Source organism: Lutjanus erythropterus, chromosome 14 (assembly GCF_056507025.1).
Source record: "Lutjanus erythropterus isolate fLutEry1 chromosome 14, fLutEry1.hap2, whole genome shotgun sequence".
In the NCBI taxonomy this organism is placed as follows: domain Eukaryota; kingdom Metazoa; phylum Chordata; class Actinopteri; order Lutjaniformes; family Lutjanidae; genus Lutjanus; species Lutjanus erythropterus.
The window spans coordinates 9,370,811-9,389,031 of NC_139330.1; the positions used below are offsets into that span (position 1 = coordinate 9,370,811).

At 43.0% G+C, this 18,221-nt stretch overlaps 1 protein-coding gene across 2 annotated transcripts; it reads right to left on the reverse strand.

The window, feature by feature from the left end:
* Positions 1-1,195: 1,195 nt before the first annotated feature.
* ism1 (isthmin 1) lies at positions 1,196-18,176 on the reverse strand. Of its 2 annotated transcripts, none has more exons than XM_084736250.1 (6): positions 17,176-18,176; positions 8,381-8,596; positions 6,067-6,337; positions 4,365-4,508; positions 3,079-3,168; positions 1,196-2,652 (listed from the first exon to the last, which is right to left on the reverse strand). In XM_084736250.1, the coding sequence occupies exons 1-6, from the start codon at positions 17,311-17,313 to the stop codon at positions 2,135-2,137; spliced, it is 1,377 nt and encodes a 458-aa protein (XP_084592376.1). In that variant the 5' UTR covers positions 17,314-18,176; the 3' UTR covers positions 1,196-2,134. The 2 variants fall into 2 exon arrangements, with proteins under 2 accessions (XP_084592376.1, XP_084592375.1); XM_084736249.1 differs by having other exon boundaries at positions 8,381-8,599; positions 17,176-18,175.
* Positions 18,177-18,221: the final 45 nt, after the last annotated feature.

An 18,221-nucleotide genomic window follows, 5' to 3' on the forward strand; every position in this document is an offset into this window, starting at 1 on the left:
ATAGCAGCCGGCGAAACTTTCAAGGGATAGTTTGGGTTGTTTGAAGTGGGGTTGTATGAGGTATCGATGGTCACTGCATCAACTACAGTAGATGGAGACTGGCACGACCCCAGTTTAGAGAGGCACCTGCACCGAAGCTAAGCAACATACTGCTGTGGACAGGGTCGGCAACAAAACACAACAAAACAAAAAGGCCAGAGAGCCTTTTCTGAGGGGAAACTGTCATTATATAAGCCAAATATCGCTGTGTCCAAACCAACCAAACTCCATGGATGAAATCAAGTTTACCTACATGGTAGTTGCTGTTCTGCCGCTGTCTCAGTCTGTTAGTTTGTGTTATGTTGTGTCATTTTTTTTGCACATGCTTAGGTCATAGCTGCTACTTTTATTTTATTTTATCAAAAAAGGAAAGCAGAAGCACTTTGAGTCCAAAAGAAAAACTAATTTTGTACAAACAAAAAATGCTGTACACATCAGTTATTATTTTATAAAGGTAATTTTTTTCAAGTTGTCATTTTTTTTCTTTTTTAAATCTGATAAATATGTTATGGATTTTTTTAAGCATAGTTTTTGGTATTGTTACGTCCATAGTGAAGATGAATAACAGCACTGCTACCTGACGTTCAGGGTTTAAATACAACACAAAATGAACAACTCCCACAAAATCTTTGCATTTATCACATCAGTGTTTTCAGAATCCATTCAATATCAATATTATACCTCTTGTTTGGACCCAATGAAGCCAGACAGTAACAGATTGAGGCAGTGGTAGACCAACAACTCCTTTGTTCTGCAAAGTAAAACTACTGATTTCGCCCATGGAGTTTTGTTGACCTGGAGAGAGCAAAGTTTGGCTTGTATAACAATGTTTTCCTGTATGAAAAGGCTGTCTGATGGTAAAGTAAAGCTTTGAAAATATTCTAAATATAGTGTACACTTAAACTGATATTGTTTTTTAGGTGGTTAAAATACATTTTATTGCATTTATGTCCACAGCAGTTTGTTTTAGCTTCCATACTGAAGCTCCTCCCTGCTCCCCAGCTGGCATCTACTGTAGGTAGCACACTGTTTTTGGATAAGTACCTCATACAACGCCACATTAAATAATATGCACTATCCCTTTAATTTACACCTTTGAGTGATATTTATGATGTAGATCAGACACGCAAACATTGTTTTCCTAGCAACACATTCATTGACTTTTTAAAAATTTATTCATAGATTTATATCTCAAACATCTTTCCATACACTTGAATTCACACATTCTTTACGCTCTATTACGGTTTAATCCTAACTTGAGAAACGGTTAAGCACATCGATGACAAAGTTTGAGCCAGAGAGGAATCTCAAGTTAGCATTCAGCCATATGTGAATCAGAAACCACAATCAAAGACACCCAACTCAGACGCAGCTACAACTTAATAAATACTTTACAAAAATAATGCAGGCTTTTTACAATGAAGATCTGCCTCAGAGACACAAGGGACATGGTTGTAAATTAATGGTGAAAATAAAAAAAAATGTGCATGCTAAATAAACTCACAAGCTTACATGAGAACCTGGATATTGTGAATGACAAAAATGGGAGAAAACCGGATAACCCTGCTCTCTCTCCCCCTCCTCTCTCCAAACCCCCAGACACATTCCTGAAGAATCTCATTATTCTATTACCACAGGCTTCTCAGATTCACCAAACATAAACAATCTATGGAGACGAACATGGACACAATCTAAACGAAGATTCCTAGAATAATAAATTTCCCTTTTAAGAATATAAACTCAGTTCTCCCTTTAGCGTCCAAATCTTGAGTTACGATCGGTGACACAATTACTGGCACAATTTTCATTCTTTTTTTTTTTAATCCAGAGGCATATTTTGTATAAAAAAATATTAAAAAACAGAGAAAAGTTTTGTGCCTGGTTTTGGTGAAGTCAAGAAAAGTTCCTTGTGCGTTCTGACTCTGTTGGATTTTTATTCCTCTTGGTTCAAAAGAGCAGTAAGTCTCGTTCCTCAGAGCCTAAAAGTTCATGTGTTATTTGACCTAAAACAGAATGAAAAATGGTTTCAGCACCATTTCTGAGGTTTAGCTGAATATTTAAGCAGTGTTTTTTTGTCCGTTCATTGTACAGCAGGCTAGAATTCCCGTGCTTCTTCAAACTGTTTGTAGTAGTCCTCGTCCTGAGGGTTGTCGGGACACTTTTGCCCGTTGTTTGGCGGCCTGGCCTGGTTGTAGCGGCTCCAGTCTCCTTTGCAGATGATCCAGGGCAAGATGTCCACCTTGTAGTGCAGGTCGGCGGAGAACTCTGTGCTGATGAGGTTGGGCGTGCCGGCGCCTTTGCCGCGAGTGATGAGCTTCATGTTGTCGTCGTAGCAGCAGTGCTGCGCCGCCAGCGTGGTGGACTCCAGCGTCAGCATGGAGCGGATGCAGTAACGGGCGGTGGGCTTGTAGATCTCCAGCTTCTCTTTCGGCCCGCTGGCGTCCTTCCAACGGAAGTCTCGGCGTGTGGGGGCGTCGTGTACGTCCGCCGTGCTGTACGCCACCTCAGTCGGGTAAGAGCAAGGGCAGCTGGGAAGGTCATTCGCCACCTTGGTCATGTACTTCTTCAAAAAGTCGCTCTTGCAGTTCATCCATCGCTCACAGCTGTCCGTGTCTGAAGGAAATGAGATGAGATTCAATGAGATAAGATAGAACTGTATTAATCCCAAAAGAAATCATCGAGCCAGATTTCTTTAAAAACTACAGTAACATAAGAAAAACAACAAAAGAAATATAATAAGGTAAGTGCAAAAGTAAGCAACATTAGAAAATCAAACCAGAAGTAATATTAAACATGAAGGTGTGTTTTTGTTGGGTTGATTAAGAACAGACAGGCAGAGAGGGAGTGGGCAAACTGTGCTCTTCCTGCCCTGCTGCACATTCTCCTCTCTGCACAGTAATGGAGTGCAGCCCGAGTATGAGGAATGCTGCTCGGTGTGTGAAGGAACGCCGCTGTCAGACGGATGAACTGTCTTTGACAGTGTAAGGACATCTGAATGAAGGATAGTCTGCAGTAAGACAAGAGTAGGCAGAATCTTACCGACACCAAAGAGCTCCGTGGCATTGAACTCATCTGTTCCGGCTAACAGGCTCACTTCAGTAGCTGCTGTCTTGAAGGCATCTTCAATACCTTTAGAGAGATGAATGCACAGTGAAAGGTGGATCAAAAGATGAAAGACTACTAAATCAACACAAGCACTTACAAGCTATCCATTAAAGGTGTAGTTTGGATTATTTGATGTGGGGTTGTATGAGGTATTTATCCATAGTCAGTGTATTAGCTGCAGTAGATGGTGGGTGGCACGCTGACAGATTGAAGAAGCAGAGAGGAGCACCAGCATGGAAGCTAAATAATGTACTGCAGTGGACAGGATCAGCGAAAAAAAAAAGGATTTTAGCCAGAAAAAGGTCCACCTAAAAAAGTGTACGCTATATGTGGAATATTTTAACCACTTAACCTTGGTGTCAGACAGCCTTTTCCCACAGGATACCGCAGTTATACAAGCTAAATATCACTCTTTCCAACCCAACCAAACTTTGGAGTTACTGGTCTCCTGCAGCCTTGATCAGTTGCTTAGCTTGTGTTATTGTGTGAGTTTAATTAATATGAACCATCCTTTTAAAATACTGAAATCACACAATAACACAAACAAACTCACTGATTGAGATAATGGTAGACCAGGAACTCCTGTGTTCTGTGAGTTAAAATTACAGATTTTGCCTATGGAGTTTGGTTGGTTTGGGAAGAGTGATATTCAGCTTATATAAGTTTCCTGTCAGAAAAGGCTGTCTGATGGCAAAGTGAAATGGTGAAAACACTCTAAATATAGTGTACAATTAAACAGATTGTGATTGTTTTAGGTGGACCAGTGTGTAGGATTTAGTGGCATCTCCCAGTGATCTTACAGATTGCAAACACTGTATGTGTAATCTGTGGTGACTCTGAAGCTCGTGCGAAAGGCCATATCTAGAGGATATATTTAGTTTGTCTGCTCTGGGCTACTGTAGAGACGTGGCGGTGCAATATGAGGACCTGTGCCCACTTTCAGGTGATTATATATCAATGAAAACATCCTCAAGAATACTAGATTGCATTTCTGCCATATTTTGCCAATAAAAGCTGGACATTTAAGTAGCTAAAATACAGTTTGTTGCTGATCCTGTCCACAGCAGTACATCCATTAGCTTCTGTGCTGGTACTCTTCTCTGTCTCTCCAAACTGGGGGCGTGAGGATAATACGCTAACTGTCGATAAGTACCTCATACAATCTGGCATCAAATAATCCAGACTGTCCCTTTTAATTTTTTTTGTGAGGTGATCTTTACCTGGGCAGCTGGGCATGTCACATGTTCTGGACTCGGTGGCTGTGCAGGCATAACCACACGACCTGGTTCTCTTCTGGTTGCCATTCCCACAGGTGACACTGCATGCGGTCCAGTTACTCCAGTCTCCCTCTCCGTCCATGTAGTCTGGATCAGAGAGAAAGAAGCAGAGGGAGATCGTCAGCTCTGATGCAGGCCACATGCTGAACTTACTCAGGCCTGTTAGCATGCCTCACTAATAATAAGTGGGGGGGAGGACATGAAAGGGGAAGTGGGGGAGCTCAAAGTTCTCTTTGACTTTGCCCCTCAAAGCAGATACCACGAAAGCCTGTCTGCACACACACGCACACATGCATACATGATGTTGTACATGCAAACGCGGAGCTGTTGAACCAAAAAGTCCAAGGCGAAGGGCGCGGTGTGTGTGTTCGGTTAGCGAAGTAACAGGGAAGCACTTTGCAAATTCCAACAAAGCAACAGGGGATCAGACAGGGAATATACAAATAGAACTTTTTTTCCTGACACAGTTGCACTGGACACCGTTCAGCTGCTCTATCTGTGATTCATCGGTTTGAAAATGGGAAGTGAAATGGCAAGAAATCCTCTTTAACTCCAATTATCATTGAGCAGATCAGTGTAATGGGTCTACATGGAAACGGTTACACTCGACTCTACGACTACCTCATGCAAACACACACATCTTGAAAGCAGCACTCCATCAATGAGGAGAATTAATGTGGGCATGTTGGGATGGAAGTATTTCTGGCCAGACTCCAAACCTTCCTATACACCCCTCCCTCTGCCCCTTCTGCTGCCATCTGCCCCTCATTACAAGCAGGCCAGATAGCCATCTAGCGCTGCTCCCCTCCCTCCTCCGTAGCTTACTAAGGCCAAAGAGCTGGTGGCAGCTCAGACTGAGAATTTAGAAAACTTGATAATAACCTGCCCTCAGCCCACAGATGAGACAACTGCGTACTATCAGTGGCCTGTGATGGACGACCCTCCCTGCCTGTCCACAATTATGATTATTAGGTCTCAAACCAGGACAGTAATGATGATAAAATATTTCCTTATCCATAATAAGAGCTGACCACAGTGATAAACCAGAAGCATTAAACATGGCCTATGGTTTGACAGAAAAAGGATGATAAAATCGCCCTCCTCACCGCTGCAGTGCAAGTGGATAAAATGATATTTACCACAGCGCACGCATTCCTGCCCGACCATGTTGGTTTGGGCATGTTACAACACGGGCCGGACGCATACTGTATGACAGCGAGTGTAAATTCTTCCACGGCAGATTTATCTGTGGGGTTACTTTTGGAGAGCGTTGTGAGAATGGTGTGGCAGCCAAACAGTGCTTCTGGCCCCATTCCTGCTGCTCAACTTTGATGTAGTGAGGCGTTTAAACTGTGTCACGTAGCGAGCTCCACGCCACAGAGGAATCCATCTCGTAAAAGAGTGTTAAAGGCTTCAATCAGGGGCTCCCAGAGGCTCGCCCGGGATGACTGCACTTATTATGGTGACAGTTTAAATCAGCAAATCTGCAAATTACAGATTCCACATCAGACTATGGCCATCTGTGGAAACGCTGGAGACCGGCGCTCAAATAAGAGCCTGTGGACCCGGCTAAGTATTCTGCAGTGTGCATTGTGCGCTCATTTCCACACAAACCCACACCCTCCTGTGTGACTGTCACTCTCACCATATTCAGTTTGAGCCTTGCTTCCTCCCCCGGTGCCTCCTCTCCTGTCCCAGTCTGCCGGCGGCCTGAGGAAGTTGCTGTCCTCGCCGTTGCTGCCGTAGGAGCGGTCGTGCTCCTCTGTTTGATGAGTGGTGGAGGAAGAGGAGGAGGATGAAGAAGAGTGAGGCCACCAGTTTCTCCAGTTAGGAGAAGCCCAGTTGGGTTTGCTTTCCTTACGGAGGCCTTTCTCTGGCTCGTGGCCCTCCAGTCCGTCCACAACTTCAATGGTCACCTGGATTAAAGAACAGAAGGCAATTTAAAGTCAAAATATGCGGGATTTCCCCTCCAAAAACAATGTTTAGACTCATTCAAAAACAATTCCTCTCTATCATCGCTCACATCTGGTGGCGCCTGCATCTGCAGAGACTCCGCCCTCTGCCCATTCCTTCTTTTTTTCATAAACAGCAACTGAAGGATCCAACTTACTCTACCTTTAACTTTGTCTTATTTTTTTGTACAGTGACTTTGAACAAGTGTGTCACATCAGATTCAGCATCGTTCCTAACTTCAGATAAGTGTGTAAATTATGTGCATAGTGTGCATATTTGACTGCACGTGACTACGAGAATTGTAATTAACACCCCAATTATACAATATAAGGCTACGCGTCTTGCTCCATATATCATGAAGTGTTCATTCATCATTCAAGCATCAGATTAAAGAGAACAACTTTATGAGTTCAGAGATGAAAGTCATTCTTTCAGAGATCCACAAATGAAAGTCTATCGTTTTAACAGCGTCAGCAGTGGAATTAGTGAAATGTTGTGAATGCTGTGTTGCCTGAGGTTTGTTCTGTCACTGAAATAAAGAAGAGATGGTTCAATATGAAAAAACATTTCTCCATAGTGAGGCGATCGATGAGGAAGTTCATGATGGAGATGGAAGTTAATCGTCACAGTAAAAGATAAGAGCAACATATGAATTTGTGAAAATATTCTGATCAAACCACTTCTGTAGGCTATAATTCCTGCTTTGGTTTATTCAAAAAGTCCTGTTTGCCTTCAGTATTACTGATGTTTTTTCACTCGCTTAATGACGATCTTATCTGCTGAAAAGTCACTTAAAATGTCTTGTCTTGTAAACACAGCCACTATGCTGTAATTACAAATTATCAGTTACAGTCTGATGTCACTCTAAATTATTCTCTACATTTCAATCCCTCTGACATGACACGTCCACATCAGACTCTCCTGTCCCAATTTTCATCTGGTCATCCTATTCTTACATTATAATTCATAATTTCTTCAACGTAAGGAAATATACAATCCATTAGTGAAAAACAGACTGATTGCAGGACTACTATGAGAGGTCTGGACCACTTGTAAATTGTGTTTGAGAAAATTCACGAAAAGTCATGAGAAAATTGATGAAAGCGGCAAGTTTTCCCAAATCACTCGTACAACAAATCTGTTCCTACAAGTGGTTCTTGCACAAGGCCCACTGTTCGTCAAAGACGAGACTTTTAGGGCATTTTTGGTCAGAACGGTCGAATCGATCGATTGCGGTGAGGTGACACACTCTGAAACCGCTACACACACACACGATATGCTGCCCCCCCTTCTGTCCTAACACATGTGCCTCCCAGATGAGGGGGGACCATCACCCCTGCCCCACAGTCACCCTCCCACCTCTCAGGCTCTCTCCACCTAAACACAAAGTTCAAAGGGCTACTCAGCCTCCTCCAGACCATGAAAGCCAGATGAATCCCAGGATCAAAGACACCCCCGTCCGCCTCCCCCGCCTTCTCCCACAGCCTCACGCCCTTGCTCAATTGGTTGCTCTGCTCTCTTCCCACATCTTGAGATGTTAATACACTTTGTTCGTGCTCGGATTTAGCAGCGATGCTCTCAGAAATGGAAGGACCCCCGCGCTGGATTAGACAGGAGAATGATTTAAACATGGCAGCGGTTACTCGACCATCTGCACTACTGGGGGACTTCTGGGCAAGGGGCTCGCCGCACATTTACATAAGCTGCCGTCTGTCTTCCTGCACATGGGTTAGTCGGGAAGCATTGCTGGTTAGCGTCTGCCTTTCAGCTGTCATTATGATGGACACAAGACCTCAGTGTCTATCTTAAGCTTCACTACGAGCCAGGAAGTGTGAAAGGGGGACAGGGGAGGAAGGAAAGGGGAGAAAAAGGGGGTAGTGATGTGCACCAAACTATTCTCCCTCTTCCTGTTTGCTCTTCCTGTCCTGTGTGCTTGAGTAGTCATGTCTTACGAGTGGGTGAAAGCATCAAAGCACGCGGACAGGTGCACAGACACACATGATCACCTGTATGTTGGGATTCTGGCCATTGATATCGGCATTGGAGAGGTCGGGGAAGTTGTGCAGATCCAGGAGGAAAGCTCCGGGGCCGTCCCTGTGTACGTTGCTGCCTTGTGGCCAGGGGAGGGTGGCAGGCCGGTGGGTCAACCGGTGCTCTGGACCAGACCTGCGGTCTTCAGGAGCCAGCTGGGCAGAGGAGCTGCTTTTTGCATTTATATTGTTCTGCTGAGGAGAAAAAAAAACACAATATGAATTTATCATTGGTTTGAATGTTCACAATATAAGACTATTGGTACTTATTGATAGTTCGTGTATTTTGTACAGTAGATGCCCTGTCAGCATGTCCCCAGTTTAGAGAAGCAGAGGGGAGTCAGCATGGAAACTTAGCAATGTACTGTAGTGGACAGGTTCAGCAACAAAAGGTATTTTAACCCCTTAACCACTTTAACCACTGCTTTACTTTGCCACCACACAGCCTTTTCCTGACAGGAAACCACCATCATACAAGCCAAATATTGCCCTCTCAAAAACCAACCAAACTCCACTGATGAAATCAGTAATTTCACGACATGGGAGTTCCTAGTCTACTATTGTCTTGATGGGTTCCTTTGTTTTTGTTATTGTGTCACTTTTGTGTTTTAAAGGATAGTTCTGATTCACCAAAGTCACACAATACCACAAACAAACTAAAAGATCGAGGCAGCGGTAGACCAACTCCTGTGATCTGTGAGGTAAAATCACTGATTTTGCCAGTGGAGTTTGGTTGGTTTGGGGAGAACAACATTTGGCTGTATTTGGCTCAGTTGTGGTGGTTTCCCATCAGAAAAGGCTGTCTGATGATAAAGTAAAGCCTTGAAAATATTCTAAATATAGCCTGCACTTAAACTAATACAGATTTTTGTGGCTAAAATGCCTTTTGTTGCCGACCCCTTCCACAGCAGTTCTTGCTTTGCATTCATGCTGGCACCTCTCTGCTTCTGACCAGCATCTACTGTAGCTAATACACTGACTATAAATAAGTACCTCATACAACCCAACCTCAAATAATCCAAAGTATCCCTTTAAGACTAAGGGCCCTGTCTGTAACTTGGCATCTACAGAGTCTGCACACTCAGCAGCATTAGATTGATCTCTCATGTCGACACAGGTTCATGTGGCCGTGACCTCTGTCATAAATCCTGGACTCCTGACTACTTGGTGCCCAGAGAGAAGGAGCCGCTGAAACCGTGGGACAAACATCACGCTGAGTTCTGTCTGCTTCCACCAAAATATAATCTGTCTCGAGCACGCATTCAGAGCCAGTGTCACAGTTAGACTGTATGTTTTTCCATTTTTAACTGACAGAATGAGCTGCTGCTTTACCATAGTAATATGATGTGGACATTTTTAGCATGTTGGCTGGGAGAAAAGAGCGATGTAAGGCTTTTTTGCACTGGAGCTATACAGAAAAACCTAAACAAACATTGCAAAATAATTACATCTGCCTTCTTGAAGACAGAAAAACATTTGGTTTTCTGACAGAGGGAGTTGTAAATTCGTCCCAAAAGGACAGTTACGGCATATGTCTCCTGTCAGGTATGCACAGAAGGAACAATTATTCCTCAATTGGACAGACAGCTATAAGTAGTCAGCAATCATCCATTCTGGGGTGGCAGAAAATAAGATCAAAGAGAGCCATCAATCACGTTCCTTGTTTTCTTTTTTCATGTCCCATTTCTTCCTCCCCTGTGTTTTTGTGGCCGGGCCGAGGCCTGAGAATATGGCAGCGGTGCTGTACGGTTGCGGTGGCCAGTCACAGACAAAGTGTCAGCTCAGCCACATTGTGGTGGGCATAAAAGCCCCCAGTGGAGCTGTTTGTGTCCAGCCAAGGTGCACTCTGGGACAATATAGACGCTGTAAATGGAGCTGCACAGTGAGGGAGGAAGGATTATAAATGTACATGTAACTTAAATTCAACCACAGAGGGGACAGCGACCGCAAATCCACTTAGCGTTACTCTTCTTAATTCACCACCACAGCCGACCAGATGGGAGTTAATATGATAATGCAATACATTTCAAAGAATTTACAACTTTCACATTACATATCTTATTGTGAGCTACTGCCATAATTACAATGATTATACAATTGGCCATAATTTGGAGGAAGAGGAGTAGGTGGTTCTGCATTTTGCCTGTGGCCACCAAATAATAAGAGGCAGGAGAGGTTTTACTGTAGATAAAATGATGAGTTTTTCTGAGAATTTATGTTCAAAATCATAAAATTTGAGGCGAAAAGATTCTGAAAAAGCAGATTTCAATTAAAAACCTCAAACGTCTTTTCCATAACCAAACAATTACAGCTGAGGGCTCAGTACAGCCTAGTCTGCGCATCAGCTATCGACCCTTGATGTGAACATCAGAGGACCCTCTTTGGTTCTATCACAAGTACTTAAGCTTTGAGATGCCCACGTGATAACCCTGTCTTTCAAGTTCTCAGCTCTCAGAAGTCACTCAGTGGCAGTAATTGAGCTCCGCTTAGGGATCAGGCCCTGCACAACACGTACAGTTTCAGTCACAGTGTAGAATAGAGATGGGCCCAGTCCTATCCAATATCAAGATGCGCATCAAACCAGCGACATTGTCCTCATACCATTCTAATTCCTACAATGCTCTTTTTAGCCACTTGTTTTGACCACCACATGATTTCCATTTGTAAACACGAATGAATTTTTCTAAGCAGCAATACAGCTGGAGAAATGTACTAGCCCCCTCACTCATGGTGTAACAATAAACCAGCAACAATAAGCAATTACAGCATAAACCACCATGTTAAAAACAAATTTTAGATGAATGACGAACACATTATTAACACAAACAAACAGTAATATTTGCATTTTGGAACATAAAATAGCAAATTTAAAGGGACGGTTCATCCCCAAATCAAGTAGTGCTATTTATTCATGTAGTTTCTTTCGATGTGAGTTGCAGAGTTTTGGAGATATTGATATAGAGATGTCTGCCTTCTATAATATAGATAGTATTATGCTAGTTGAGTGCCATTTAGTCCCATTATATTCAGTTCTGGCCCCATGTAAGCTTACTTCTATCACCATTAATGATAATAATTGTAATTAATAATGATTTATCATAAACATCAAGACAAAAAGAGCGCTGATATCGATACAGTGTCATTTTTAATGGATTATATTAGCATCTAACTGCAGCTGCTCTTCAGTCCAGACATTATTGTTTTATGAAACTATGAAACAATCATATATCATATTTCCCATCACAAGACCGTGAGGCGTTTTCATTCACAACACCTGTCATTTAAGCAAATGTATCCATAAATGCTCGGCTGCTTAAGGTATGACTTACTACTTTTTTTTTCATGAGTTGGTCTATTAAAAGAAAGCAGATGCCTCCTCAGAGTCTCAGAATTCGCAGACTGTCAGGTCTGGAAACCCAGTCCCAGTATTTGCCGGCAGATTAATCCTCCTTTATCCAGTCCAATCCCATCTGAATCTTCTGTTGTGTCATATTATGCTGTATTACACATGGCAGGCAGATTATCTAATCCTGACAAATTTGGTTTATTTAAAGTCAAACTTCAAAGCCCTCTGATCCCAGGGCAACACTTGACAATGATGATGATGTTCGGCTCAATATGGGAAGCCTGCATGTAAACAGACTGTTTATCAGTTTATGAGCAAATATTGGTAGCTTAGTGCTAATGCGATTTTATGTTCAGGCTATTGATTGTCTTGCAGACAGAAGGGTAAGAATGCAACAAAAGGGAGGATTGGTGATTATTTTTTAAAACACAATATGTAATTCTGCTGATTGGGGTCTCTCTCATATTAAAGCAATGAATGATGTAGCATGGGGTTGCTGTCTTAACTGTAAAATGATCACTATTGCAGATGAAAAACCATGTGATGTGACTCAGGCAGAAATCACGTTCATGGGCGAGGTAATGCATTAAAGTTATGTTTAGTCACATTCGCAGACTTCCTTCCTCGCTCTTTGATGTATCTGATGTATCCCGTGTTTTTGCACAAGTTACAGCAACCAGCAGCTTTTAGAAAACCAGGGTTGGGCCGACTGATGATCAACCATTGTAATATTGCTTTAAATCAGAAGTAGATATATTGCAGAAGTGCTGCAACTTTGAATAAAACCAGAAGAAATAACATGGCATCAAACTGATAAGGATCCAGAAAACAACACAGGAAAGCAACATGAACCAAGCTGATTCCCCAAATCTTCCATTAATCACTTTAACCACCTAAAACTTCTTTTTCAGTGAGTTTCTGGTGTGCTGCAGATTTGTTTATTGTACAAATCTGTTTCACCACCATGAACAGATTTTTTAAAATCACTACAAACTGATGCAGCTGTGGGAAATGTGTTATTGCAAACATAGGAATACACAGGAGAAAAGTCTGCACACTGTTAGGCTCCAAATAAATATCTTAAATCACTTTTAGGACATTCTCATTAAACGCAACATTTTGATCAACAACATCTCCCTCAGGCACTGTCATAAAAGATCATTTAAATATTTATTTGGAGCCTGACAGTGTGCAGAATCCAATTATATTTGTCTTGCACATGACAATTTTTGTTGTTTTCCTCACAGATACTTTACAATCTTTTACTTCACTGAAAGTAAGTATTTTATTTTAAATAAACATTTTCATTCTCAGCCTTTGAGCACTCAAACCTGTCTCGCAAGACAGATGCTGTAGTAAATACACCAAAGTCTTGCCAAAACATGGACAAATGTCAGCCTTAAATATAATGCTGTTGATTAAAGCCTTGAGCTGAACTGACAACAGGGAAATTGTGAGATGGAGCTGCTGAAAACAGTCCATCACTTGGACAGAAGCAGGGAGATCTAAGCTGCCTTTCCCCATAAAGCACTGAGATTTCACTAAATCTACATTTCCATCTGGGAGCTCAGCGGTTTGAAGGACAAACCATGAAATCTTATACATCCAAATAACAAAATGTTTCCTGTCTCAATCGGTATTTCAGCAGAGTGATTTCAGAGAATCGGTAGACTTGAAAATGATGGAAAGAACGCACAACATGGCAGTTAGTCATCACAAAGGAATGGCAGTTGTGCATCAGTTGTGTAAAGTCCATCAATTCTTGATCACGTCAACATAAACACCTCTCTTTGTCTTTTCCAGATGACTCTCCTTGGAGCTTTTTAACACAACCTAATGAGAAAAACATGCGGTTTCCTTATTTTCCTCTAATAGAGCCCAGGCTGTGACCGTGCACAGGAGTAACACATTTAAATATTTAAAAACCAGCAGTGTTCCCCTTTGGTGGCGAGGCCGCTTTACAGTCGCTATCGCTCATCTGCGATCTTCCTCGATGAGGAACACGCTTTAATTTGGAGATCAAAAGTGACACACCATTCCTCAGTTCATCTGGGGCCTCCCAGGATGTCACCCCCCACTCTCAAAAGCCATGAATGAACACTTGCACACACACACAAGCCACCCCCCCTCTCCCTCCCCACAGTATCTCCTCTTCTTTTCCCGCTTCCCCCTTTTTCACTTTGTGAGGGCTGCTTAAAGGGGCATGACTCCATTTTCAATTGGGAGCAACTCAGGGGTCCTTCCCCCGGGGAGGCTGGCAGGAAATGAAGGCAGTGCACATTGTGCCAGATGCTTTTCAGCACTACACTTATGTAGGTGGAAGAGAAAACTACCCTTCCCCTGTCACACGCCTCATACTGGGTGTGTGTATGTGTTTATTTACAGGATCAAACTAAGAGGATACGTTCTATAAAGAAGTTATGAACTCACAAATGAGTTAATCTTGAAAATAAAAGAAGAAAATAAGGTTAAAAGGATAGTTTGAATTATTTGGTTATCAATAGCGTGTTATCTACAGTAGATGGACGTCTGCATGCCACCAGTTTGGAGAAGCAGCAGGAGTACCAGAGGAGGAAGCTAAGCAATGTACTGCTATGGACAGGGTCAGCAACAAAATTGCATTATTTTAACGACTTAAAAAACAGAAGGATCATGGGAGTTGTTGTTGTCATTTCTAAACATCCTCTATTGCCAATTAAAATCTGTCTGACATGACTCAGGCAGAAATCATGTTCATGGACGAGGTGATATGTGTAGTCACAACGGCTGACTTCCATCCTCACTCTTACATGTCCAACGTATCTCGTGTTTTCTTGAAAGTTATAGCAACTAGCGGCTGGTAGAAGTCGCAATGTCATCTCGAATACATTACGGACTTTGATGGAATTGGTCATGTTGGAAACATCTGTGATGATGTAAATTTGCTCTCTCCAAACCAACCAAACTCCAGTGGCAAAATCACTCATTTTACCCCAAAGAACATGGGAGTCGCTGGTCTACCACTGGCTTAATTGGTTAGTTTGGTTGTGTTATTGTGTGACTTTGGTGTTTTAAAATGTTAGCTCGGATTGACCAAAGTCATACAACAGATCCATGAAGCGGAAGATGAACAACTTTGGAACTTTGGAAAAAGTGATTTGGGGCTTGTATAAGAGTGGTTTCCCATCAGAAAACATTGTCCAACACCAAGTTAAAGCTGTGAAAATATTCTAAATATAGCATAAACTTAAACTTGATATTGATTTGTTTTGATGTGGGAGTTTTTAAGTGGCTAAAATGCATTTTGCTGTTGCCTGGTAATCCAAACTATCTCTTTAAAAGGCAGAAAATCAAGTAATTATTAAGTACAGTGTATCTTCTTAGCTCACAGATACTGTTTGTGCTAACTTCACACTGCCACAGTGGATGAATGTGTCTTCCTGGGTCAGTGATGATGACGATGTGCCCTGGACCACAGCGTTTTCTCTCTCCACTACAGGTGCACAGAGCCGCATCCTGTCATTTGTGTTTCCGTGAATGGCGTTTTAAATATGACACCTTGGCATGACAATACACCCCCTGGGCCGTGACAAGCCCGGCCGAAAGATGACATCACCGTCTTCAGTGGCGGACCGGTGAAGCATGTCCACACATAGTCGGAGCATTCATGAGAAAAAGAAAAAAAAAACTTTCAGCGCTTTTCTCAACATGGGGCAGGAGCAGCGACGTTGGGCTCTTTCATCACAAGCCAGAATCTTTATGTAAATTTGTGACAAAAGGGATGTTGAAGCTGGAATGGCTGGCATGTGTTTAGTATTTTTCACTCAGGAGAAACTCCCTTCTGCTCCTCAACTCCGCTCATCTGATCCAACATTTGGCTGTTTGACAAATATTCGATAAATTCCTGGAATATTTCCTCAGCTTTGCATGCCCTAATATCCAACTGAACACAGGACTGCTGTTGCATATACACAGGTTCGGACACAGCGATGGTGCAGATAAGAGAAATTACCCTCACCATGCTCTGTTGAACTAAAAAATTCTTTCCATTCATCTCCCACAAGCTCTAATAAAGAATTTATGAAGGGACACCATTCCAGCAGGCATAAATACCCATTTATCACCAGGACATGACGAAAGTATTTCAGTAGCATGCTAAATATACACCAAAAAGCAGCTGAAGGATGCTTAACACGCTCTAAAAAGGCCTGTTGATCCCAGACCCGTCTTAACCCTCGAGTCAGGACTTGGGGCTCTGCTGGAGTCTGTGTGCTTTATGCTGATGTTAAAATGGGCTGTTAAACTTTTAAACCTGTCTTAAGTGGTGTCATGTTGACAAATGTCTCCCTCCTTGTGAGATTTTGTTGAGGCACGCTCTCAACTGGACCACTACCTTGAAAAGTATCATCAAAACTGCATTTTTACCAGGTTACATCAATATTTCCAACATCTTTATTATTATGATTAATTAATTAAAAGAGAAACCTGTAACATATTTAGTGTAGTAAATCCTAAAATGACCATGACATGTCATCAAAGCTCAAGGAAACATGTTAAACTGAAATACTCGCTCATCTGACAACAATGTTACAGCCGTGGTGTCGTTTGAAATGTCTATTTTAATTAGATTTATTTGAAATGTTTGCCTGTTTCATGTAAATTAAGTTCAAATTAATGCCGAATGTTTGCCAAAATCAGAAAGTGTCTGTTTATGAGCTGTAAGAAATCTGGCAGGCAGTGAGACAGGCAGTCACTGAAGTCAAACTTCAGAGTGTGTATTTTCAGAGCATTGGGCTTTTGTTTTGGGCAATTTTAACAGTTATAAACAGCTGATCAACTTACAGTGTAGGACTGCAGTGTAAGGCTCCACTGCTGTGCACCATTTTTCTTTCAAATGTTACGTATTGCTCCTTTAATATGTGAACTTTTCATGTGCAGCAGTGTAGGATCAAATACAACAAGCTGGGCTTAAGGCTTGATCTGGAGCAGGGCAAGTCAATTTGATGCCAGACTCTTCTCCAAACACAACTCTGGGGACATGTGTGCTGGTGGAGGGGGTGGGGGGGCACCTTGAGGGGTTCAGCTCTGACCCCCCCACCTCATCAACTGAAAGCTTGGATGACAGTGATGAGCCAATGATGACAGAGAAGTGCCTGCAGCTAGCATTTAACCCCCAACAATAGGGAGGTGCGTCTGTCGCAGGGGGCTGATCTCTGACCCTGCCTCATCCTCCATCCCTCTGCTGGCTCCCTGCCACTCCTGGGGGGGACACCCTAGGGAGTCCACATCCGTGTGTATGTCAACAATCCCTACAGACTCACAGGGCCCACTGAGAGTGGAGACTTTATTTTACCAGAGCTTTTTATCAAACCCATCTGGGACCAATAAGACCCCTCAGATTTTGCATCAAAGCGCCTCTTTACTGACAGATTTCCTCCTGACTCACCTCTGTAAGTGCTGTGTCCTGATCCAGGCTCACATTGACATTTCCCTGCGGCAGCGGACTGCTCCGCAGCACCGTGATGTGCAAGGTGAGGAGAAGTAGTCCCAGGAGGAGCAGCAGTTCGGCCGCCAGACGCACCATCCTCTTGACGCGGCCGCTCTTGGGAGCCTGCGGTGTGGCCGGAGCTCCGACTCCGCCTCCTCCCGGTGCAGAGACTCCAATCTCCGGATCCGCCGGGGACGAGGAGCCGCAACACCACTTCGGAGCCACTTCGGGAATCAGAATTGCAAAAACGAAGGGAAAAGGATCGGAGGGGGGCAGACGAATAATTTGGAAAAAGTGCTGGAGATGAATTTGGATCCAGTGGGAGTTATTTGCAAACTGTGGGATTTTCCCAAATTTTACTGATTGCTCATATAGTTTGATTTTAAACCAGATATGATAAGAGTCAATGCGCTGATCTGACAATTAATGAAGTAGTAAGTACTGCCGGGCAGCATGAACACTTTCCGCTCTTGTTGCGCCCTCTTCAAACCTCCAGCTTCAGGAAAGTTGCAGCTCCGCGGTGTCCCCGCCACATTCTCAGCCTCACACTTCTTTTTTCCTCACGTCCACTTCAGCAGCTTTACGCTTTACGTCTTGTTTTGTCCTCATTCTGCGCCGTCCAACGCGTTGTTCGACGACACTACCTCTGGAGAAAAAAAAAAGTCCAGGTAGTTAAAAAAAAATAAATCTCTTTTCAGTTCAGACTTCACGGTGGAGCTTCAAAGACAGTCTTCATCCATTCTGCTGCGGAGCGTGAGTCCACCAAAGTGAAGACGCGTCTCTAACGAGTCCTGCAGGAGGAAACAAGTCAAACACATCAAACTACGACTCAGTGAGACACGCTGCTCCTGTTGTGCGCTCTTGAGGTGGTTTTATACTATACGCCCCTGTGCAGGCGCCCTCCCCCTGGTTAACTCTTTCAGTCCTCCCCAAACTGTGGTCAGTCTTAGTGTTATTAAAGTAGATTATACCTCAGATGAGATACTTTGAAGTCCTTTCTTGTC

Coding starts and splice junctions, on each gene's coding strand:
- ism1 (XM_084736249.1), bottom strand. CDS start 17,313: ATGGTGCGTCTGGCGGCCGAACTGCTGCTCCTCCTGGGACTACTTCTC. Junction 8,600..17,175: donor AGGACACAGCACTTACAGAG/GTGAGTCAGGAG, acceptor TTTTCTCCTCAG/CAGAACAATATAAATGCAAA. Junction 6,338..8,380: donor GCCAGAATCCCAACATACAG/GTGATCATGTGT, acceptor TCTTTAATCCAG/GTGACCATTGAAGTTGTGGA.